The 24194-nt window shown below is 37.9% G+C and overlaps 1 protein-coding gene across 11 annotated transcripts in view; it reads right to left on the reverse strand.

Moving 5' to 3' along the window:
• Positions 1 to 24194, reverse strand: part of HUWE1 (HECT, UBA and WWE domain containing E3 ubiquitin protein ligase 1) — a 168353-nt gene that overhangs the window by 70007 nt on the left and 74152 nt on the right. For all 11 annotated transcript variants that reach the window (XM_041740584.1, XM_041740587.1, XM_041740585.1 and 8 more), the window contains 15 exons: positions 23634 to 23733; positions 22263 to 22363; positions 21648 to 21798; positions 21382 to 21509; positions 20642 to 20782; positions 20327 to 20432; positions 17847 to 17981; positions 17271 to 17372; positions 16773 to 16853; positions 11038 to 11144; positions 10698 to 10875; positions 9203 to 9294; positions 8361 to 8572; positions 3768 to 3825; positions 2580 to 2756 (listed from right to left, as the gene is read on the reverse strand). In XM_041740584.1, coding sequence (XP_041596518.1) covers positions 2580 to 2756; positions 3768 to 3825; positions 8361 to 8572; positions 9203 to 9294; positions 10698 to 10875; positions 11038 to 11144; positions 16773 to 16853; positions 17271 to 17372; positions 17847 to 17981; positions 20327 to 20432; positions 20642 to 20782; positions 21382 to 21509; positions 21648 to 21798; positions 22263 to 22363; positions 23634 to 23733 — 1869 coding nt within the window. The remainder of the gene's footprint in view (positions 1 to 2579; positions 2757 to 3767; positions 3826 to 8360; positions 8573 to 9202; positions 9295 to 10697; positions 10876 to 11037; positions 11145 to 16772; positions 16854 to 17270; positions 17373 to 17846; positions 17982 to 20326; positions 20433 to 20641; positions 20783 to 21381; positions 21510 to 21647; positions 21799 to 22262; positions 22364 to 23633; positions 23734 to 24194) is intronic.

The raw sequence follows: 24194 nt of genomic DNA on the forward strand, positions 1-24194 counted from the left end.
ATCAATGGTTGGGGGGGGGGGCAGAAATAGAAATCTCTTAAAATCTGTAAAAGAATTTCAAGGAACCCCAAATACATATAACTATCTTGAAAAAGAACAGAGTTGGAATTCTCACACTTACTGATCTCCAAACTTATCACAAAGCTACAGTAATAAAAAATGTGGTACTGGCATCAAGACAGACACCAAGACCAACATAATATAATAAAATCCCCAGATAAGCCCTCACATCTATGGTCAAACTATCTTTGACAAGGGTACCAAGACACAGGTGCAACAGGGAAAGAACAGTCTTTTCAACAAATAGTGCTGGAAAAACTGGTTATACATGTGCAAAAGAATCAAGTTGGACCTTACCTTACACCATATAAAAATTACTCAAAATAGATCAAAGACCTAAATGTAAGAGCTAAAATTATAAAAACACGTATGACCCTGGATTTGGCAATGATTTCTTAGATTTGACACCAAAAGCACAGTAAAAAACGATAAAATGGGACTTCATCAGAATTAAAATATTTTGTTCATCAAAGGGCACTATTAACAGAGGTAAAAGGAAAACCATAGAACAGGAGAAAATATTTGCAAATCATTTATCTGATAAGGAATTAATATCCATAATATATAAGGAACTCCCACAACTCAACAAAAAGCAACTCCACTAAAAAATTGGCAAAGGACTTGAACAGACATCTCTCCAAAGATACACAAATAGCCAGTAGGCACGTGAAAAGATGCTCAACATCAATAATTACAGAAGATACAAATCAAAACCATGTGGTCTCATTTTGTATCTATTACATGTTGGTTACTATCAAGAAAAAAAAAGAAAATAAGGAGTGTTGGTGAGGATGCAGAGAAATTGGAACCCTTGTGCACTGCTGGTTGGAATGATGTGAAATGTGAAAAAGTTGCCATGGAAAACAGAATGGTGGTTCCTTGAAAAATTAAAAATAGACCTACCATATAATCCAGCAATTCTACTTCTAAGTATATAACCAAAAGAACTGAAAGGAGTCTTGGGTATGATCATACTTTTATATAAAATCTAAAGAAGTCAGGGATCTCTAGGTGGCTCAGCGGTTTCGCGCCTGCCTTCAGCCCAGGGTGTGATCCTGGAGTCCCGGGATCGAGTCCCGCGTCGGACTCCCTGCATGGAGCCTGCTTCTCCCTCTTCCTGTGTCTCTGCCTCTCTCTCCCTCTCTCTCATAAATAAATATTCATAAAATATATTAAAAATCTAAAGAAGTCAAATTCATAAGAACCAGAGAGCAGAATGATGGTTGTTAGGGGTTGGGGGGAAATGTGGAGATGCTGGTCGAAGGGCAAACTTTCAGTTATGAGTAAATTGTGGGGATCTAATATACAGCTTGGTATCTATAGTTAATACTATATTGTATACTTGAAATTTGCTGAGAGTAAGTAGATCCTTAAAGTGCTCTCACTACACACACACACACACACACGTAGTCTTAAAGAAATATTTACACACCCATGTTCATAGCAGTACTATTCAAAATAACCCAGAGGTAGAAACAACTCAAAGGTCTATCAATGAATGAATGGATAAACAAAATGTGGCTTATACATACAACAGAGCCATAAAAAGGAAGGAAATTATGACATATGCTATAACATGGATGAATCTTGAAGTTATTATGCTAAGCAAAATAAGCCAATCAGAGAAACACAAATACCTTAATGAATTATATTTGCATGAGGTACCTGGAACAGTAAAATTCAGGGAGACAGAAAGTAGAATAATGTTTACCGGGGGCTGGGAAGGAGAGGAGAATGTAGAGCTGTTTAATGAGTATAGAATTTCAGTTTTGCAAGATGAAAAACTTCTGGAGATTGGCTGGTGTAACAATGTAAATGTACTTAACACTACTGAACTATATACTTAAAAATGGTTAAAAAGGTAAACATCATGTGATGTGTATTTTACTAGTATTTAAAGTAAATAAAACAATTTATTGGCAAAACTTGAGCAATAAACTCTAGGTCACTTATGCTTAAAATGCATGACTATCAAGCTTGAAAAAGGAAAAAACCCTGTATGACTAAACAATACCAGAGGAATGTGTTAAAAAGCATCCATGAGAAAGGATGACACAATAATAAAACCCAGTTCCAAAACTTGGAACTTGATCTACTAATGGTTGAACTATATACCAAACCTAGAAACACTCAACATGTGAACTTTTCAATGAGAACATGACACACTATTAGTCACAAAATTCACTTGTAATACATAACCACAGATTTCTTATTTTTTAGTTGAAAGTAAAGGGAGGGCAGCCCCGGTGGCACAGTGGTTTAGCGCCGCCTGCAGCCCGGGGTGTGATCCTGAAGACCCGGGATCGAGTCCCATATCGGGTTCCCTGCATGGAGCCTGCTTCTCCCTCTGCCTGTGTCTCTGCCTCTCTTTCTCTCTGTGTCTTTATGAATGAATAAATGGAATCTTAAAAAAAAAAAAAAAAGAAAGTAAAGGGAGACCAGAGTAAAAACATTTGTACAGAAGTACTGCAAAATTGATTTCTATAAAGAAATGAAAATATTTGTCCAAAAGCTCTTACCAATATGGATTTGCAGACACCTGCAACAGCCTGACAGGCCGCAGATGTGGGAAAGTCAATGGGCAGATTAGGAAGACCCAAAATGGTAACCAAAGGCAAGAGTCCTTTCTGATTCACAAATTCCTGGCAGTGGTCATCTGTTGTATTGTTGCTCAGAATAGATTCCACAAATTTCATCTAGATAATGAAAATTAAAAAAAAAAAAGTTAGAGCCTGACACCTGGAACTAAAGGCCAGCTTGGAGTAAGGACAGGGGTAGCCTTGTAGTCATGAAATCAGTATTTTCTAGAATACCAAAACCTCAAGTAAATAGGGATAGAGATATGATATGGTCCCTAAACATAAAAAAAAAAAAAAAAAAAAAAAACCCAAACACAGGAATAATTACTTCTTCCCAATCTACCTTTCTGGCCACACCTAAAGTCATGTAATTTGAGAGCATCCAGAGAAATGACTTGCTCAGAGCCACACTTATGAATTAGTGGCAAAATCAGAACTAATCTCTTAATTTGCTCCTTGCATGATAGTGTATTGCCTCTCCCCTGGAAGCAAAAGTGGACACTTTTCCTCATTGTGTGTTCATAATGCAAATGAAAACCAGAATTCTAGAAGAGTGATTTGGACCAAACAAAGCATTTTTTAAGGGAAGAAAGTAAAATGTGGGCAAGAAATAGGCACAAGAGAAACGATCTTTGGAAGTCTTGGAAGTATTTAGCGAGATAGAATAATTGCGAAGTGGGCTTCTACTTATAGGGAAATGATTCTGAGAAAATTCAAATTCTTCCCTTTTTTCCTGTGAGACACATGGGAAGTTAAAAGAAATGGCCATATTAGTAAAGGAGAAGTTAATGGGGAAAATAGTAAATAGTGGGAAAAATATATTTTGGGGACACATTCAAAGAATGTAATACTGGATTGACCTAACAAAGCCACTCTTCTGTTTGGATTCCAATGGGGAATAGTAACAATGAACAGAAAACTGGGATTATCTAAAAAAAGGGAAGAGTGTTGTCCAATGTTTGGCAAACCAATCTCACAGAACAAGGTCTGCAACATCTTTCCCCACTGCTTCACACTTTAAGGGCTCCGGTGACAATAAACGGGGAAATCACTGGACTATTTAGTAATCCCAGACATTTTCCAGAAAAACACACACCTCTACTCAGTTTGCCCTATCATCAATCTTACCACATTAAGGATGTAATCCATGAGGGGAATAGGAATACGTTCCTCTGTACCAACAACCCTGTTAAGGGAGAAAAGAGTTAGTTACACAAATTCACAATACCAGTGCAAGAGAATAAAGTGAGGAAAGGGAAACAGCATGAAATTCTAGGTCCTTTCTCTAAATCAGACTTCTAGTCTTTAGTACAGTACAGGAAAAAAAAAGCTGAAATCAATTCTGAAGCTAGCTTTTTCTAGCCTGACTAGGTTGAGAGCACAAAAGGAAAAACCAAGCTTTCACAAACTCAGCACTTGCACATATCTCAAAAGAAACTCCTGAGGCAAACTATCAGAGGAGGAATTCATCAATATGAAAATACTAAAAAATAAGCCAGTTCGATTAAGAGACTATTGAAACATTTGCTTGAAGACAAGAGCTAGACAAAGATACAATCTTACCATGTTCTTGCATCACGTTTTAAGTTATAATAGAGAACAGGAGATGGAATTTAATTTTGTTCAAAATTCCATGCGTAGAACCATTCAGAACAAAGTTAATCAGAGATGAAGCCAATACCCAAGGCTCCTTTCCTAACAATTTATACTTGTATCACAATAGTCCCTGAACTATTCAGAGAAACTGTGATCAGGTCTTTTGCTTCTGATAGTTTAATATTGCACTGCAGATGAGAAGGCTGCAGTAATGCCATAGCTACAGAAAATGTAGCGTTTAGTCCAATTTTGGCTTTTGCAAAAAATAAACAGAGGAAAGAAAACCTGCAAAATATATTAAAGTGAAATGAAATCTACCTCGAAGATAAACCCTAGGAAGGGTCAAAACTTGAGTCTAATAAGAAGCATTCTGCATATAGGCCCTTGAAGATATTTGGGGGGAGGGGCAGAAATATAAGGGAGAGAGAGAGGGTAGAGAGAAAGCAAGAGAATTTCCAATAAGTTATAGTCCTTATCTTCACGCAAGATAAGATATAAATAAAGATTTGCCAGGCATGAAGACATTTGACAGCCAAATGTAGACTAGACCAAGTGGAGAGGCATCATGAATGGCTTCAGTGATGAAATAGCCAGAAACAGGGCTTGGCAAGGATGTTGTGAAAACTCTCAATGAAGAATTTAGGGAAGAACTCTGTACAAAGGGAGGACCTATAAGCCAGGAGTAGAATGATTCCATGGGAAGACTGCAACCTTTCCTTGACTGTAAAGTTCCTTCTCAGAACCACTATAGCATTCCCTACTACTTTTATCAATCATCTACCCCAGCCTGGATGCACCTCCTGGGAAAGGATCCAGAAATCTATCTCTACAAGCTAAGGAGTACAGGTATGGCTCTAACCCAACTGAAATGCTTGTCCCTTTGTAGAAACCAAAGGTAATGGCAAAGAGCCGAAGTAATATCATAAAATGGGACCCAGGTACTTCTTCATTTGCTAGATAGAAGTTGGGGAGAACAAGAGAGAAAACAGTGGTTCTTAATCCAAATCTAGGAATAAGCTTGTTCAGTAACCACTTTTTTACTATCCTCATCTTTTGGCTTCCAGGCTCAGACCATCACATAGGAACTCTTGGTTTGGGCAGGTCATGATCTCAGGGTTGTGATATGGAGCCCAACAATAAGTGAGCGCACATGCGCATACCTTCTCTCTCCATTAAAAAAAGAAAGAAGTAGCCTGCCTTGCTTTAAGGTAGAGAAATAGGAAACTAAAAATCTGTGCAATTTACAGAAATTAAACCTCAATAAAAAAACATTGGAAAAAATTTACTAATGCATTTAATTAAGGCACTGGACAACAGATGAGGACATGTGTGACTGGAATTTGTTTGGGAGTCCCACTGAAGAATTTTGCACTGGGAATGAAGTAGCAGATACAAACAAGACTTCTGGAGAGACGGGAAGGCACGCATTGTAAATTTTTCTAAGCCTCTTCCCATATTGGCAAAAGTACATAGTAACTCCCACCATAACTACCTCACACAAGGAGATAAAAGAACTTCCTTTAATATATTGTGGCTTTCAAGATGGAGGTTGAGTTTAGGCAGTTTCTTGCTTTTTTTCCTTCCAGCCCTAATAATCCACAGTGATACAATCAAGGCTTCTGAAGGTGGCAGAAGTGGGAAAGTATGTGTGTCAACATTTATGAGATTCTTAGGTTACGTGAATAAGGTAGTGATGAACACCCAGACCATGCAGAGTATAGAAAAACATCAATATCATGGAACAGCAATTACTAGAGTCCTCTGTAGTGTAGATGTGACATTATGACTAACACTATGGTAGAATATTAATGCTTGTGGGTGTCTACATTTTTACTATCTCTTCGTTCTTATTCATGTTTCATTAGGACCCACTTCTCTTGGCATTTAAGATTCAGAAAATCCTTCCTCTAATGCTCCTGAGTCATTCCATCAAAGTGCCAAATAAACATTTACTGACAGATTATCTGTTATACACAAAACAATCAGGATACATTACGAAATGATACATTGTCCCTGCCCTGGAGAAGCATACAGAATAATGGGAGAAACCATTAGAATATATGAATATTTCTAACAAAACTTTTGCAAGAACACAAAAGACATGACTTCTTATTTGGAGGTGAAAGGAAAAGCTCCTTTAAGAATTCGACATTTGAACTGGCTTTGCAGGAACTTGGTAGACAGAAAAGGAGATAAGGTAACTTGGGGTTGGGCCGCCGGCTAGGCGGCAGCCCAGGGCATGATCCTGGAGATCTGAGATCGAATCCCGTGTCGGGCTCCTTGCAGGGGGCCTGCTTCTCCCTCTGCCTGTGTCTCTGCCGCGTTCTCTCTCTCTCATTAATAGATAAATAAAATCTTAAAAAAAAGGTAACTTGGGGTTGGGGGAATATGGATAGAACACAGTGACATATATCACAAGAAAAGCATGGAGTGAAAAAATACAAGGACATTGAGAAAATGTCACTTTCCTATGACACCTGAAATCTGGGCACATTAGATCTAAGGTATCTCCGAGATACTCCGGTAGAGAAAAAGTTATATGCAGATGAACATATAAAGCCTCACTTAAAACCACCCTAACTCCTCAAGTTTAAGAAAACCCTCCCTTGTTTTGTAGCCAGGAAAGGAAACGAAATCCCAACAGAGTGGCTAACAATCAAGGGTGTGGCAAGGAAGCACAGATTCTGATTCCTCTGCATTTAAAGTCTTGTTTTCTTTCAGGTGTCCTCTTCTTCCGGAGAAAGAACACTTTAATCAAAATAGAAGATGTTGCTAGAATGAAGGTAGAGTTGCCTTTGCAGACAAGGGTAAGATATCTGCTCAACAAATCAATGTACTTAGTAGTTAATGCATCTCTTCCAAAAAGAAACAACGTCCCCACCCCAAACCTCCTACCAACAAACTCCTTACTTCCTGAGCTCCAAGAGGGCACACCAAAGTTTGCGTCTAGGCTTTTGCTCCTTCTATGTACTCCACAGTAATTTTTTCTTAAGTTCCAAGCCATCCTTCAAGACCAGCCCAAACCCATTCATATCCACACCTAAAATGTTCTTGCTTTTCTTAGGACTGGTTAACTATGAACCAAAAGAGCACTTATGAAATGACTAAATGAATGACAGTCCAGAGGGATCACACGCTCTTCTACCATGAACTTAAGAGCTACTGCTACAAGTTACATTTCATCCCTTGCATATGAACAATGTAAGTTCAAAGAGCCTGGTACACTATCCACTACCAGCCAGCAGATTTTGAGCCCATCTTATTATCCAGGTAGTCAATTTTTATGTTAAAAAAACTCTTAGGGCAGCCTGGGTGGCTCAGCGGTTTAGTGCCACCTCCAGCCCAGGGCATGTCCCACGTTGGGCTCCCTGCATGGAGCCTGCTTCTTGTGTCTCTGCCTCTCTCTTATGAATAAATAAAAAAAAATAAAAAATAAAAGAAACCTCTTAAATAAATAGAAATAAGAAGGAGTATCTACTGTGCCTGGTTACAATCATATAGTACATTCCAAAGACTTCGGATATATCTGGAATGAATAGAGTAATGAAACAAGAGCAAAAACCAACCAACAAACCAACCCTGTAATTTTTTTTAAAAGATTTTATTTATTTATTCATGAGAGATGAGAGAGAGAGAGAGTTAGAGACACAGGCAGAGGGAGAAGCAAGCTCCATGGAGGGAGCCTGACGTGGGACTTGATCCCGGGTCTCCAGGGTCAGGCCCTGGGCTGAAGGTGGCGCTAAACCGCTGAGCTACCCAGGCTGCCCAAAACCCTGTAATTTTTAAGCACTTAGGAGACAAGCTTCAAAAGTACATTTCATATGTGTTCACCTATGCAAACAAAAGAATGATGCAAATGCCAAATCAACAATGGGGGGAAAAGTCCTCTGAGAAAAGCCCATCAACTTGATATAGTGAATTGATTCAATTCCATGAACTTTAAGACACCTTGCTAAGATAACCAATATAAATATGAAGGCATACATGGCACACAATGGTTAAAGAAAGAAAAACTAGACTCTTAGGGCTGGAAGAATCTTATATTAACTAACTCCTTTGGTTTTATGGATAAAAATCACATGCCTAAGATCACGAGGCTAGGGAACCTGTCTTGTGAATACTTACTGCTGATTGGGCTCTGTTTCATTCTGTTGGGTAGAATTAAAGCTCTGCATGGCCTGTACTTCTTCCTCCTCTTCATCCTCACTAGAGGCCTCTTCTGCAGCATGATTAGACCTTGGAGGAGGAGCAGTGGCAGTGCCATCTGCCTTCTGGATTGATGGCTTCTGACAGATGTATTTAGGGTCTCTTCCAAGATTACAGATTTCTTCAAGTAACTGAAAGACACCGGAAATAGGATTAAGTAAATAAGAAATGGGACAACTAACATTTTTGGAGCATTTTCTATGTGTTACACACATATGTGCCAAAACACTTTATCTTTATACACACACACACACACACACACACACGTAACATACATCACTCATGGATTATAGTCATCAATCCTATTTTACAAACAAGGGAACTGAAGTTCAGCGAAGTTAAACAACTTGTTCAAGGTCCCATAGATGTTAATTGACTGACTAATTGACTCCATGTCCTTATTCACAAGCACCAGGAACTCATATACTATACAGGCAACTGGCAGGGCTACTAAATGTAGAAAAAAAACAACCAAGAAACAAAGATTAGAAAAAGTAGTATGCTTTTACAAACAGAAGCTAAATCCTGGCAACTTGTTCACGTCCTATAGAAGAAAGCAATACCTAAGTGACTTTTTGGGGGAAGGGGACAAAGTACCAACCCAAGAACATGGAGAAAATAAGGCAGACATAATCCTCTTCTAGGCCTAAGTCCAAGAATCCAAATGACCCCCAACAGGCCAAGTTTTTTTAAAACAAAAACAAAAAACAAAAAACCCTAACTGCTATCTCATGCCCATGGTCAGCCTTATCACTTCCCACCTTGATGATCGCAGTCGTTGCATCTGTTTTGAGGGTGGGCTGATGTCTCATGAGCTCATCAACAGCACTCCCCAGGTTAGATGCAGTATCCCCTTAAAGCAAAAAAGGAACTGTTAAAAGACTGAAGAAAATAAGAGTTTGAGCTATTTTCTCTGCCAATGAGGAGAAAAGAAGAATCTGAGCTGGTGGCTGTGATTTCCTCATGCTTTCTCAAACGAATTCAGACTAACTTCTGAAAGCAAATCACTGAAGAGAAGGAAGAAACCCTTATCAGTCTATTAAACATATTTTAAATAACTGCGTATACTACATTCTACCCTGGCAATCTCTACTGCCAAGGTCTGAACTAGTATTGTAAATTGAGAGAGAAAACAAAGAAGCATAAACCATTAATCCTCTGGCTGCCCCAATAAATAATAATAATAGCTAGAATGCTATAGTGGTGGCTGAAAGCACAAAGCACATTTGTAAAAACTGGATTATTTCTGGAGTCCTATCTTCTCATTATTCTTCAATAATCTGGTCTCAAATACACTGAGAAGGAAATCTATTCATTTGTGACTATCTTAGAGACTTTGTATCTCCTGTTGCTACAGACTAGAAGGTGAACCCAGAAATATACTACCCCTAATACCCATTATTCACTAGCACCATGATAGTACATCTAATAATGAGCTATTGATAGTCCGAGGAATACCATCCCTTATTTGCCAACTTCCAAAGGTCACTGGGATCAAGTCCTCAGCTTCTCTCAAACTCTCACCACTGAGGCATCAAAATGGCACAGAATGATGATAGGTAGAAATTTGGACTCCCAAGGAGACTCTTTTCCCCCTGTGCTGTCACCTCTGCCAGACTCCATGCCCTAGGTGACTTCACCTCCAAGATCTCCACTGGGTAATTCCTGCTTCTCTGGGTTTTCCCACTGAGATAGTGGCGCAGTGCAGGTCCCGCCTCCTGGGAGCCCACATGAGAATCCAGGACTGCGCCCTCTTGCCCTAACCCAAGAGGAAGGGGTATAGCCTCTATAAGTCACTGCTACAATTCTGTTTCTGATCCACCCAAATGCTGCAGCAAATTGAGCATGAGGACATGGCCTGAGGTACTGCTCGAAGATCTGGAACCACGTGGGGACGTGATCTGGTCCCACAGGTGGCCTAGGAAGGGAAAGGTTTCTATGGCCAAAGTCTGGTCACATCTGGATTAAAACTCTTAACTTTTTGAAACACCCCCCCCACACACACACTGAACTGTTGAGAAGCATGAAAATGTGAGCGGAGGGTAAGGATGAAGTATGCCTTTTCTACCTGCAATACAATGTATACAGTGATATAATGACAACTCTAGTGATAATTCCCATTAAGCTTAGCACACCTAGCAGAGAAATGATGTAAGGTCAATAAAGGATTTTCTTGCCAATTGGTGGCTTGATAATCATCTAAAATCTTGACACAACAGTGAACAGATTATTGTAAGATAAATCCTGGTGACTTACCAAGAGGATCAGAACTCCTCCTCCTTCGCATGGCTGGGAGATAATCTGGAGACAGAAGAACTTTGAAAAGACGTTCAAAAGGCTGACACTGTACAAATGACTGAAGACCTCGGGCATTCAAACAGAGTGCACTGAATACATTTGGGAGGGAGCCAAGGACTTCACGGGTAGCAGGAACCTAGACAGAAGATCAAGTGTTTGAAGACTTCTAAAAGCGTTCAGGTATAGAATGCCACAAAACTTTGATTAGGTATTGCACAGGAGATAGTAGAGAGTATGTCTTTGTGTATATTGTGGGGAGGGGTATGCACAGAACATTCTTTAAAAGAAGCAGACTCACATCTTTGATAAGCAGTGCATGAAGCATGACATCTGTTAATCCATTGTCCTGGAGTGAGGAGAGCAGTGATGGTTCTTGAAATACAAACACAGTCACCACTTCAGTAGCTAAAAAGATGAGAAATAGGAGAAGCTGAGATTCTTCACAGGTATTAGCAAAACTCCAAAGGCTTAAAAAAAAACATATTTGATGTACAACAATTTAAATGCTTGTGCTTACTCTGAAATGAAAGCTCCTAATACTGCTCAATCAAAAGATCACTATTAAGAATTAGGTGTCAAACCTTCAAGACTTTTATGGGTAATGTACGCGCATAATGATAATTAATAATACCATACTGAATACTGAAAAATATACCGAGAGTAGTTTTCAGGTGCTTTAGTCACATAAAATGATTTGTTTGAATTGATTATTGAAACCCTTTCACTATGTGTATCAGATCATGTTCTACATCTTATATATAATTTTAAGAAATATGTATAAATGAAAAACATTAAGATTTTATAAGCATATTTTTATACCGAGGTTATATTGCTATATAACCTGTTTCTTTTAAATTATAATATGCCATATATTCTCTTTTATCTTTCCCTGTCACTGCAATTCAATTTGTTTTTTTAAAAAAATTTTTTACTTATTTGACAGAGAGTGAGCAAGCATGAGTGAGCATAATAAGTAGGCAGAGAGAGGGCAGAGAGAGAGAGAAGAGAGAAGAGAAGCAGGCTTCCTGCTGAGCAGAGAACCTGACGTGGAGCTCAATCCCAGGACCTTGAGATCATGACCCAAGCCAAAGACAGCCACTTCAATGACTGAGCCACCCAGGCACCCCAGTTCATTTAATTTGAATGGCTGTATACCATTCCACTAAATACATGAACTACCATGGATATGAACTGGTCTACAATTATGAGGGCTGATAAACCTAAAAACACATCCTTTTTTTGTTTAAAATGCAGGGAAAATATTTAAGATGGGAAGAGGGGTGCTGGGTTGAAGTGAATGTAAACTGATGGAATGCACAAAATGTCTTCTAAAAAGCTTTTCAGCAATTTTGTTTTTTCATTTAGTTTTTTATTTTTATTTTTTTATTGGAGTTCAATTTGCCAACATACAGCATATAGCTTACTTAAAATACCATTAGCAACATGAAGAGTTTTTAGGTATCAATCTGACCGATTTTTGACAATATATCTAACATGGCTGTAAAGACTATTATCAATGCTCAAGAGGAAATTAATGCATTCATTAAAAGGTAACCAAAAGTGAAGCTAGAAATAATAGAAAAAAATAGCATTTAGTAATACTGCAAGCAAATAGCACGAATAATTAAAACCAATAACCCTCTGAAAAGACGGAGAAAGCTTAGAAGCTATGGGAAATCTAAGAAAAGCAAGTAATATATCAGCAATGAAAAAAGGAGATCTAACTGGATTCAGAACAAATAAAATTCTTCTATAAACTGTATAACAAGTGAAATGCAATGCTTTTAAGAAAATGTGGTAAAAACCGGCTTTCAAAAAATGAAGGTAAAGCAGACTAGATCAATAACCACAAAAACTTTTAGAAGTAAAAATACCAAGTAAGAGAAAAGCACCAAACTGACAGTTTTAGATGGGTTATTAAACTTTCTAGGAGCAACTAAGACAAGGCTTCTCAACTCATTTTATGAGATTTAAAATTTTTGATTTTAAAACCTGACAAAGGGTGCACACACATACAATATTAGTAAACCATGTGTAAAACAAACTTGTAATGCTGATACCTGAGATCTAAAAGAAACCAAAGGATTTTCTCAGTTCAAGATGGTGAATAGAGTACCTTTCATCTACTTCAAATGTCCTTGAAATGGCAAATATATATCAATTATTGAGGACCAAGAGTTGTCAAATCAATGGCCTTTGAGACTTCTGATGGACTATAAACTTACGGAAAACGTAAGTCCTTTTTTTGGTTCCTATGGTATACATACTTTTTTTTTTTACACAAATGTCTAAATTACAAGAGGTTGCTAAAATTGAGTATATGTAAACTAAAATTAATATTCTACTAAAGGTTGCTAAGTCATCAAATCCGTTATTTTACAGAGGTCTAACTATAATGCTGTCATAATACTACTGTTAAGTGGGACAGTTTAAACCCTTTTTTAAAACTAAAAGATGACTAAATATTAGAATTTTAAAAAGGAAACACAAAAACCAACTGGCTCCATAAGGAACCTAGCAACTGATTCCTATGAGTTAAGTAATGAAAGATAACGCTTCAAAAATTAATGATGAAAATCAAATTCTAGAACCTACAAAACCCATAAAACAGCAATAATGTGTAAAGACGAAGAGTCTCTTAAGAATAAGGAAATAGAAATTTACAAAATTTGTAAAAAAAATAAAAAATTTGATAATGTAATAGGCATCTTGAAAGATTATACAAAGAAATTCTAGCAGAAAGTGACATGAGATCAACATGGCAGGCATACTAGCTATACAATAGTGTTTCCAAGAGAGAATATATAAGTTAAAAGGAACCAAAGGAATTTTCCTGAAGAAAAAAATATTCTTGGGGTTAGGCCAGGACTTCTATCAACCCAATATCCTAGATGATGACTTCAGCATTACTGATAGTCCCAGCCTCAGTGGTGACACTCCCAAATGTTAACGGCACCCTGTAGCCACATTCACTCATCACAATTCCCATGGCCTCATCAGCTGATTTCCCCTAATCTGATAGTCTCGCTTCACTTTCCATTATTCCACTGTCACTGCACCAACATTTCCCATCTTCCTCAACCTGAAGGACAGTACTTATATAATGGTAATAGAGAATGTTACCTGAGCACTAGAACTCTAGCAATGTTAACAGGTACCCTAGCCCAGGCAAACAGTTATGCAGATAACTCTTGTCCCCTGGGAGGTCTTCAATATTCATATTGACTATCTGCCCCCTCTCTGGTTAAGTAGTCCGTAACAACCATCATGGTGTTGGCATAAGCTAGGCAAGAAACAGAGCACAAGCAGACTTAAACATACTAAAGTGCAGCAGGGCCAAGATAGGAACTGGGAGAAGAAAAGGCAGTTGGAGAAATTAAAAGGGATACAGTTGGGTATAAAAGTTGAGTAAAAAGTAGAAGACTCAGAGGTTGAATTTGGGAAGAATCAGAATCCTTATTTGGTTGGTTTCAGCACAGAATTGTTGTAGCAGGACAGCACAATCTCACCAGATACTTCCATGCCCTTCCTAGCTTTCCCCACCAATTCAGTCTAGACAATGATGTCCCTCCCACTGAGACTATTTTGCCCTGGCATTTCTGCCCTGATGTAATCTGGCCCACTAAAAACTCCACCCTCCAACTCCCTTGGGCTACTGGATCTTGTATGACACAACTCTTGTTCAGCAAGGTCATACATTCCACTCCACCCTCTGCTCCCTTCTAATCCATACACCCTGATCTGTGTTCTGTGGATATTTAGTATCCAGGTACCCTAGATCCAACCAGAATATCTAGCTTGTTCATCAAGTCTTGCCACAATAGGGAGCACTGAGCCATTTTTTTTTTGTCTTTTATATTGGGCTGCATCATCATCTTTGGTCCAAGATTAGGTGTTTTTAATTCTGTTACATAGACACATCTTATAGAGGCTACCCAAATAATGGCACAACTCCTGGCCAACTACATTAACTAAACAGCTCAAACCTTAGAAGCAAGCCCTCAATGAAGAACAAAGCAGTCTGGTTGCTATAGTTGGTAAAAAGACTGGGGGCGCCTGGATGGCTCAATCAGTTGAGCATCGGACTCTTGGTTTTGTCCACAATCTTGGGAGTTATGGGATCAAGCCTTGTGTTGGGATCCATGCTGAACAGAGTCTGCTTGAGATCCCCCTCCCCCGCTCTACCCTCTGCTTGTGTGCATTCTCTCTCAAATCAATCAATGAATATTAAAAAACACAGATTAACATTAAACTACTTTTTTCTTTTGATAAACTACTATTATTTTAAGGTGGTATGTGTATCTTAAAGGGGACTTCCTGCTGCATGTGGGTCAGTACTACAGGTATCCTGAATAGTTCCAACAAATAAAACAATAAACCAAACAGCCAACTATAACAGATTCTCAGACCCCCATTAATTTCTTTTCCTGTCTCCTGTCTAGGGTGAAAAACTCTACCCTATCATTTATAGAGATACAATAATAATTGTTGGCCTAATTATTTTGAGTTGGCTTTGCAAATCTGGTCTCTCTCAAGTATAAGTTTATTTACAGGAAACCAGGAAGGTTACTATGCTAATTCAAACAGCAGAGATGAATTAAGACTCTAGAGAAGGAGTTCTGACCTCCGATATTTGCTTTAGCACTCAAAGTCTCATTTCTGGCTTCCTGCGTCATTCTGAGGGCTCACCTGCTCCCTACCCCCACCCCGTATGTACACATGTCCTCTTGCTGCTTCCTTTAAACTTCTCCTGTATAAGATGCCTGTGCACTTGCTTTTCTGTGTTCTGGAGCTTTTTCCCAGAGAGAGTCATCCTTCTTCCCTGTATCTTGACTTAATGGTGAAATACTGAATGTGTTCCTCTGAGTTCAGGAGCAAAGCAAAGAGGTCCATTCTTACCACCTCTATTTGGCATTGTATTGGAAATCTTTGCCAATGCAGTAAGACACAAAAAGCAAAACGTTAAAAAAAGAACTATTTGTAAATGAGAAGACTATACAGAATATCTTAAGAAATTTTAAAAAGTATGAACTACTAAGCAAGGTCACAGGATACAAACTTAAAATATAAAAACTCAAATTTACTTCAGCAAGAGGACAAGTACTTAAACTGTAGTAGCCAAAACTGCTCCCTCCAGACATCCCGAAGTATTAAAAGAACATGTGCCACTGGTACAAGGTTTTATTTCCACACTTCCTATTACATTCCTTTAGTTTTTTTTAAAATTTTTATTTATTTATGATAGTCACACACAGAAAGAGAGAGAGAGAGAGGCAGAGACACAGGCAGAGGGAGAAAGCAGGCTCCATGCACCGGGAGCCCGACGTGGGACTTGATCCCGGGTCTCCAGGATCGTGCCCTGGGCCAAAGGCAGGCACCAAACTGCTGCGCCACCCAGGGATCCCCCACATTCCTTTAGTTTTAAAGGGAATTCTAAAAGCCTACGTATCTCAAACATTGTCCTGCATATGTATGGCACTCAATAAATGCCTATTAATAAAAACAAAGTTTTAACAACAGCAATACTCACAGTATCGCCAACATAAAATTGCAAAGATGTTTTTACAAATAATTACAGAGTACCCACAGCTTCCAAAGCTGCATTTTCAAAAGAGAGAAACAATTTTCTATATTATAGTTTGTGGGTCTGACATTCAGTTCTAAGACTGGAAACCATTCTTACTGAATTTTCCAGATCAAGATTAGGAACTACCATTGAATAAAGACATACTTATTTAAAAAAAAAAAAAGACATACTTATTACATTTGCAATGTTAAGTACAGAACAAATGTACAATATTACTTATCACGAATGATTTATAATATACTGTGTATAGAAGGTATATTTGGCATTCAAGAAATGGATATTTGAAACGGAATTCTTACCTTTCTCTATTTCATCACCAACTAGAAAGATACATAATAACACAGCGGATGAATGTGGATAGTAAACCTCTAAAAGGGTATAAAAATATACAGAGAACTCTGCCAGGTTATTTCAGCTTGGTATAACCAACTATCAATACCACTTACCTAGAAGGAAGAGTGATGGGCCATAATATTCTGCATTACTGATGATGTGCTTCAGGGAGGTAGGGAGAGAACCGTCCATCACTAAGAGAAAAGAAAAGAGAACATCAAGGAGAATATGATCAGTCTAGCAATAGTTTGATGGGAGCAATATACTGCATATACCACTACTGTGGTAAACTCCTGTGTTGATTCTAGTCTAATGGTTTAGACTAGAATAAAAGAATATAGACACAGACAAAGTGGAGTAGCAGGCTGGAAGTGAGCACAGAGTCAAAAGCTGAAAATGGAAAAAAATAGGTTAATCATTATGAAAATACCTAGAGAATCCTTAGGTCTAGGAAAAAGTGACACTAAACGACTAAAAGCTATTCAAAATGGCATGCCTTTTCTTAAGCCTGTCTTATAAAAAAAAAAAAAAAGAGTAGCATCAGAAAGAATCAAAAGGACTAATCTTTGGAGAGAGTCAAATATCCATCAAGAAAATCCAAAATCAAATACCATGTCGTATGCCATCTGAGAAAGCAGGGTCTTGAATGGCCTTCTTGAGGAAATTCAACATGGATTTGAGAAGTGCTGCTCTTTGTGGAATACACTGGACTCCTAAGCAAGGGAGAAAGATGAAGGATTCACCATTAGACCACAATAAGCAGGCACATAAAACAAATTTTTAAGAGATGCATATACACTATATCAACACTAGCAGATGTTCGAGGTGAGACTTCTGGATGCTGGTAAGAATAGTTACTAAGCTTTGAAATTGGGAAAATAAATCACCAAGGACTATACAAAACTAATACTACAATGAAAAGAGACTCATGTAATAGTACAAAGTAAAAAGATTAACTCTCTGATCCTCAGTTCCTGTTTTAGATATTATCTGCTCTCTGACATGGCTGCTTTGATAAAATAATCAATGTGCAAACAGTTAGAAAACTATGAAATAAATGTTAATGGCAAGGTAACATAGTCCTAAGAAGCAAACCTCCAAATGTACCACTAAACTGCTCCCAAAGCACCTTCTTGACTAGTTTAGTAATTCAGTATGTAAGACTATATATCTACTTGTCTACCCACCAGGACGGGGGCCAGGACCAGAGCCAGAAGAGATGCTAGCGCTGCTGCTAGAACTTGATGCCCTTAATTCAACATCTAGCCGGTGTTCCACAGAGACAGATGAGCCTGGACTACTTTCCATAGTCACATCTGCAACTAAAGTAAAAGTTATGATAAAGAAACTAGTTAGATTAAAAGCACCACCAAAAGTACAGTTGAGAAATTTACTGAGATAAATGATACAAATATGGTGACAGATTATATTAAAACCCAAAATAAAAATGTAAGCTTGCCACAAAACAAAAAGGTATTTAACATCATTAGTATTTAAGACATGCAAATTAAAAAGTCTTCAAAAGAAATCCCCTTCAATATTCTTCATCCACCAAATGTGGGAGGAAAAAGAGTGGTTAAGTAAAACACACAATTTCACACACTATTGGTGGGTAGCAGACAGTAGTAGGTAGAGCTTTTTGTAATTTTAATGAAGTACAAGATACATAATTATTTCTTACAAATTGTAAAATATAATAAAGTTCCACTAGTAATAAACCATTGTTTACATTTTGAAATACTTTCTTCCTATATTTTTATCCATATACAAACCTATATACCTGTGCCTACTTATATACAAGAAACACAAACTCATGGTTTTGTAACCTGTTTATTTTAATTGAATATAAAATTTTCTCTACAAATACATCAGAATCACCTGGATTGGTTGTTAAAAATGTGGATTTCCTGAGGTACCTGGGTGCCTCAGTTGGTTAACTTTCTGACTCTTAATTTCAGCTCAGGTCACAATCCCAGGGTTGTGGGATCAGCCCCAGGTAGGGCTCTGTACACAGTGGGGATTCTGCTTGAAATGGTCTCTCTTCCTGTTATTCCCCGCCTCCCCCCCCCCGCTTGCATACAGTCTCTCTCTAAATAAGTAAAATCTTTTTAAAAAAATATTTTATTTATTTATTCATGAGAGACACAGAGAGAGAGGCAGAGACATAGGCAGAGGGAGAAGCAGGCTCCTCGCAGGGAGCCTGATGTGGGACTCTATCCCTGGACCGGGATCATGCCCTGAGCCAAAGGCCACCCAGGTGTCCCTAAATAAATAAATCTTAAAAAAATTCTTTTAAATGTGTATTTCCTGGACTTACTTATTGAATTAAACACTGCAGATGGGGTCTACAACTTTAACAAATTTTTATTTATTTATCTTATTTAAGAGAGAGACTGCACATGCATGAATGCACAAAGTAGGGGTAGAGGTAGAGGTAGAGAATCTCAAGCCGACTGCACTGAGCGCATAGCCTGCCTGACATGGTACTCAATCTCATGACTCCGAGATCATGACCTTAGCTGAAATTAAGAGTTGGATGGTTGACCAACTGAAACCCTGGCTCTCCCAGGGTCTACATCTTTAGCAAGCACTTTTATTCTTATGCATACTCAAAGTTTGACAACCACTGATTTATAATAAACAATGAGGCTTTTAAATAATCTTCTATTTAGCAGATGTCACATTTTAATCAACACTCTGGGATCTCACCCATTAACTCAAATGCCAGCTTGCCCACAATAAACCAAAGACAGAAATTGGGTAAAGGGATTTCTAGGGATAGCAATACATGTAAATAACTCTTCAGGAAAAATAACAGAAAAAAAGGGAAAGCAACCTATAGCACGAAGTGTCAAGAATTAAAGCATTATAAATTCTAGTACCTTTGTTATAAATAAGCATGATAACAGATTCACGTAATGACATCCTGGGTCATCAAGATAAGAATTTAAACTAAGGAAATTGTTTTGGGGAATGGTTTTTTTAATTATTATTATCATGAACCATGCATGGGGGGAGGGTGTTCAGGGAGATTTTTTTTTTTTTAAAAAAAGGACACACATAAGGATGCACCCAGAGATTAAGAACATCTGGTCATCTAAGCTTTTTGACTTTGATTTAAAATATGCTCCCTATTCAACAACTTCTTCACCTCTCTTCTTCCTTCTCGAAATAGCCCAACAGTTTTGTAAGGTCCCATTTTAGAGTCTGCATTCTCCTTATCTTTCCCAAGCAAATATTTAAACACCTACGATATATCAGGCACTGTTGAAGATAGAGCAGTGAACAAAACAGTACCCTGATCTCATGGAGCTCACATTTTAGCGGAAATAAGAAGATAATGAACCAATACGTAGAAAATAGCTATTAAGTCTTGAAATAAAACAGGTTAACATCCCATAGAGTGACTGCGGGGCTTTACTGCAGCTCCACCATCTGCTTCACCTTCCTTCTCTATCTCCAACAACTTGTGCCTCCCTCTTTTATAATTATCCTCATGAAAAACAACACACAAATCACTTATGAAGAAAAACACTGTTTTGTTGCTGAAAATACGTGCTCAAATCACTTGTGCACTTTGGAATTTATAAGGAGGAAGAATGAAAATTGGGGTTGGATTATAGGAAAATGTCAAGCACCAAAATATTGACTTAGTAGCTGTAATTACCATCCATATCAGTTTCCATTTCTTCTCCTTCTTGTGTTGTACTGGGTCTCTGGATCTTTGGCTTGATCACAAATGGACATTCTTTTCGACACAAATCAACTTCATGCTACAATCAAGGGAAAAGCAGTTAAGAAAATTTTACATATGTATCAGGAATTAAAAATAATTATAATGAAAGGATGTCACAGGCAGATTACAAAACTGTTTTCTAAAAACAGAAAAAGGCTAAGATGGCTCTTTAGGGTTATTAGAATACTTCCTAGGCTCAGCTCTCATGGTGTATGTCTATTCAAAGTGCTCCTTGTATAATAATACCTCAAGTCTATAAATGAAGATAGAAAGTCCACTATGGGATTGAAAAGCTGCCATGTCCAGGTTGGTGATGAGGTCAACCACTCTGACGGCTCTGGTGACAAATGTTATCTGGTCCTGTTCATCGCCAAGAAACTTTATGACCTATCCAGGAGAGAAAAAGAGACAAAGCCAATAAAATGAAAAGACACAAAATTGAATAATGTACTCTCTTGGAAACATGCAGTCTAGGGTCTCAGGGGGCCAAGTATAGTGCGGGAGGAAAAAAAACAGGTGTTTGTCAAATAATAGCTCTATCACTTCTGGGACACAACCTCCCGAGATAATGGAGACCTTATAAAAATTACCTTTCAGTATTAAATAAAATATTCAGGGAGAAAAAAGCTGGTGTCCAGGGCCAAGCACACAGTAAAACCTATTACCTTAATGGTATTTTCTTTAGGGTGACAGCCTAATAAGGTCATGATAAGATATGGCTAGTCTTGACTAGTACCCAGAGCCCCCTGACTCTCAGATCATTCTAGACTATGATCAATTCTTAATTATGGAGATAGCTGCTCTTAAATGTTGTTAATGAGATAGATAACCAGAATGCAAAACTAGAAAAATTAAGAATAACGTTTTCTGGATAGACTTGACTATGCTATCTGCTCTCACTGTAAACCATTCCAAACTTATAACTCTATACTTGCTCTTAGTTGATTTCCCCATAAATATCTTTTTTTTTTAAAAAAGCAGAGCACCTTCAATAAGGCTTCCATCATTCCACAGGAGACCAAGGCTTCACCACCAGCATCGTAGCTGGCCAGATGGTATAAAAAAGAGAAGAGAGCAGTGGCAAACTGGTGAGGATATGGATCCATGGAAGGATCTATATGGGAGGTTGGGAGAGAAAGAAAAAGAGAGCAAGCTAAAATTTGATGTTAAGATGGCAAGATGTTAAACGAAGACCGATTAAGCAAGGGTGAAGTTCTTCTTGTTACCTAAAATAACCACCATCAAAACTTACCAATCATGGCCTGGATACAGTTCCGCACAAGTACAGGCAAAAATCCATGGTAAGAGGCAGTTCCAGTACAGTCAATAATACTGCTGAGTTTGGGAGTTCTCTCCAAGTGGACAATTGATGTTAATGTTCGTAAAGAAGCGGCTTTAATCTCCTATGAAGATGGAAGGTAAACATGTGATGTGTTAAATAAGAAATAGATAACTGACTAAGCCACCCAGGCACCCCAGTCAAGTGCCCAAGTCTTGATTTCGGCTCAGGTCATGATCTCAGGGTCTTAAGATTGAGGCTCCATGCTCAGCACAGAATCTGCTTGAAATCCTCTCCCTTTGTCCTTCCCCCCATTCACTCTCTCTAAAATAAATCAACAAAATAAATCTTTTTAAAAAAGTAGATAAATGAACCAAGTTGCTAGAACTCAAAATTTAAGTCCTTCTGCTGGTAACAGTTTGGAATAGATGGAGGTCTATTGAGAATAACACTGAAACTCCAGCACTTGTTAACTCTGCAGCTAAATATCCCAAGAGGAAGAAGTAAAAGAGCTAAGCTCCTGGGAAAAACCAAAAGAAAAATAAATATATATGAGCCTGACATACATAGATGAATATTAATACTTACCATAAGCTGCTTATCTGTTATCTGAAGGACATCTACCAACTCCTCTATCAACCCATTATACAAGATACTGTTTGCTGACTCCTGCAAGGCATTGGAATACACTGCAAAAGGAGAAATAAACACTTTAGGCAAGAAGGCAGTGGTCAAGCCACTGCCTGGTGACAAACCTTTTAGCACCTACTGGTTCTGGGAAAAGATTCCCTTCCACCCAGCATTGGAGGGCGGAATCACTGAATTCTAGAGGACCAATCAAATATGGTGGTAAGCCCTAAATACCTTCCAAACAGACAGATTCTCCTATTATTATATTAGTATTGATTGCCATGACCAAGGATATTTGGAAATGGAAGTATGAAGAGAAAGTGAAGAATTAAATTTTTATAATATCACTACTTGATACAATAACTTATTATGTCTTGGATATAGACTTCCATTTTAGTCTCTTCATGTGCTTCTGTTTTTCACTGGAAACACTTATTAGAGGCTGAAAAGAACAGAATTTTGGATTATTGCAGACCAAGTCAGAAACTTGTATGACACTGTGGAGTAAAAGTTAAGAATGAGTGTAATTGACTTTCAATGAATCCCACACAGAATAGTAGACATGGATTTGAACACACTCATTTAGTTTAACAAACATGCACTCACTAATATGCCACAAGTTATATACTAAGTGTGAGTACAAAAAGAAGAGTATGAATTTTACTTCATTGTTTAAAAGAGGAGATAAACAAGTAATAACATAACTAAAGCTGGTAATATTAACAGCAGCTACCATTTTATACCTTCTATGTGCCTACCCTGTGTGAGGTGCTTTACAAGTTTTCATTTAATCTTTGTATCAGCCTATAAGATGAGTGGTATCCCAATATTAAATGAAGAAATAGGCCAAAAGCACAAACATGTAGCTAATCATCTGCAGAATCTGGCTGAGAGCCTAGGACTGACTCCAAAACCAGTGTCCTTTCCATTCTACCACTCAAAAATAAAATGCACAGTATTGACTTCTGAATGAATACCTTCTACCTTCAAAATTATACCACTGACAGGACAGAAGAGGAAGATGAAATGGCAAGAGGAAGAACAGGGGCCAGGAAAGAACTACCTGAACACTCATTTAAAAGAAAAAGGGCCAAAATCAAGACTAAACCCAAGTGATTATGTCTGTATTATATCTTTTTCTAATACAACATTAAGAAGCTCAAGAATGATGAAGATGGTGAACATTAGAAATACAGGCAATTTTACAATTTAACTTGCCACCTAGGTAACTACAATAAGCCTCACAGCAACAAAGACAGATGAAATGCAAAGGAAATCATGTCTAAATTACCTAATCAGGGCCTGTTAATTATAGTGTTATTATCTTACCTAATATAGATATTGCATGCAGCCTGGCTTGAACAGCTTGCAATCGTTTCCTGTGATTAGAAAAGCCATGGGCCAGCCGTATGTGCGTAAATAACAGCATCTGTAGGAATAAAAGACCTAAATTAGGAAACCAATGAAAACAGTGAATGTACTTTTTGAGGGCTAAATCTTACCTATTATTGAGATATTTGGTAAAATGGTTTACTACTGCTATTTGTTAAGGTGTCAAACGGAACAGTTGTACTCTGAGGCTAGCTGACAAAATAAGCTGCAAAACACAGGCTCAGGAAATTCCAATATCCCAACATAAGCCAAGAAGTATCACTATACTGATAGGCAACAAACTGAAGACATCTGGCAAGAGTTCTGATTGTTACTAATCAAATCAAATATTTTATCACCAGAACAACGAACAGAAAAAAACACAACTAAACGTTTTCTTCTTTGGTATGTAAGTGTTAAGATACTAACATTTACTAGATTCACACAGTGAGTAAGGCAGCTCTTATGTTTTCCTCAAACTCTCACAAGAATCTATGTAGGAAGTTAGTAGGTGTTGGC

Source organism: Vulpes lagopus, chromosome X, assembly GCF_018345385.1.
Source record: "Vulpes lagopus strain Blue_001 chromosome X, ASM1834538v1, whole genome shotgun sequence".
In the NCBI taxonomy this organism is placed as follows: Eukaryota; Metazoa; Chordata; class Mammalia; order Carnivora; family Canidae; genus Vulpes; species Vulpes lagopus.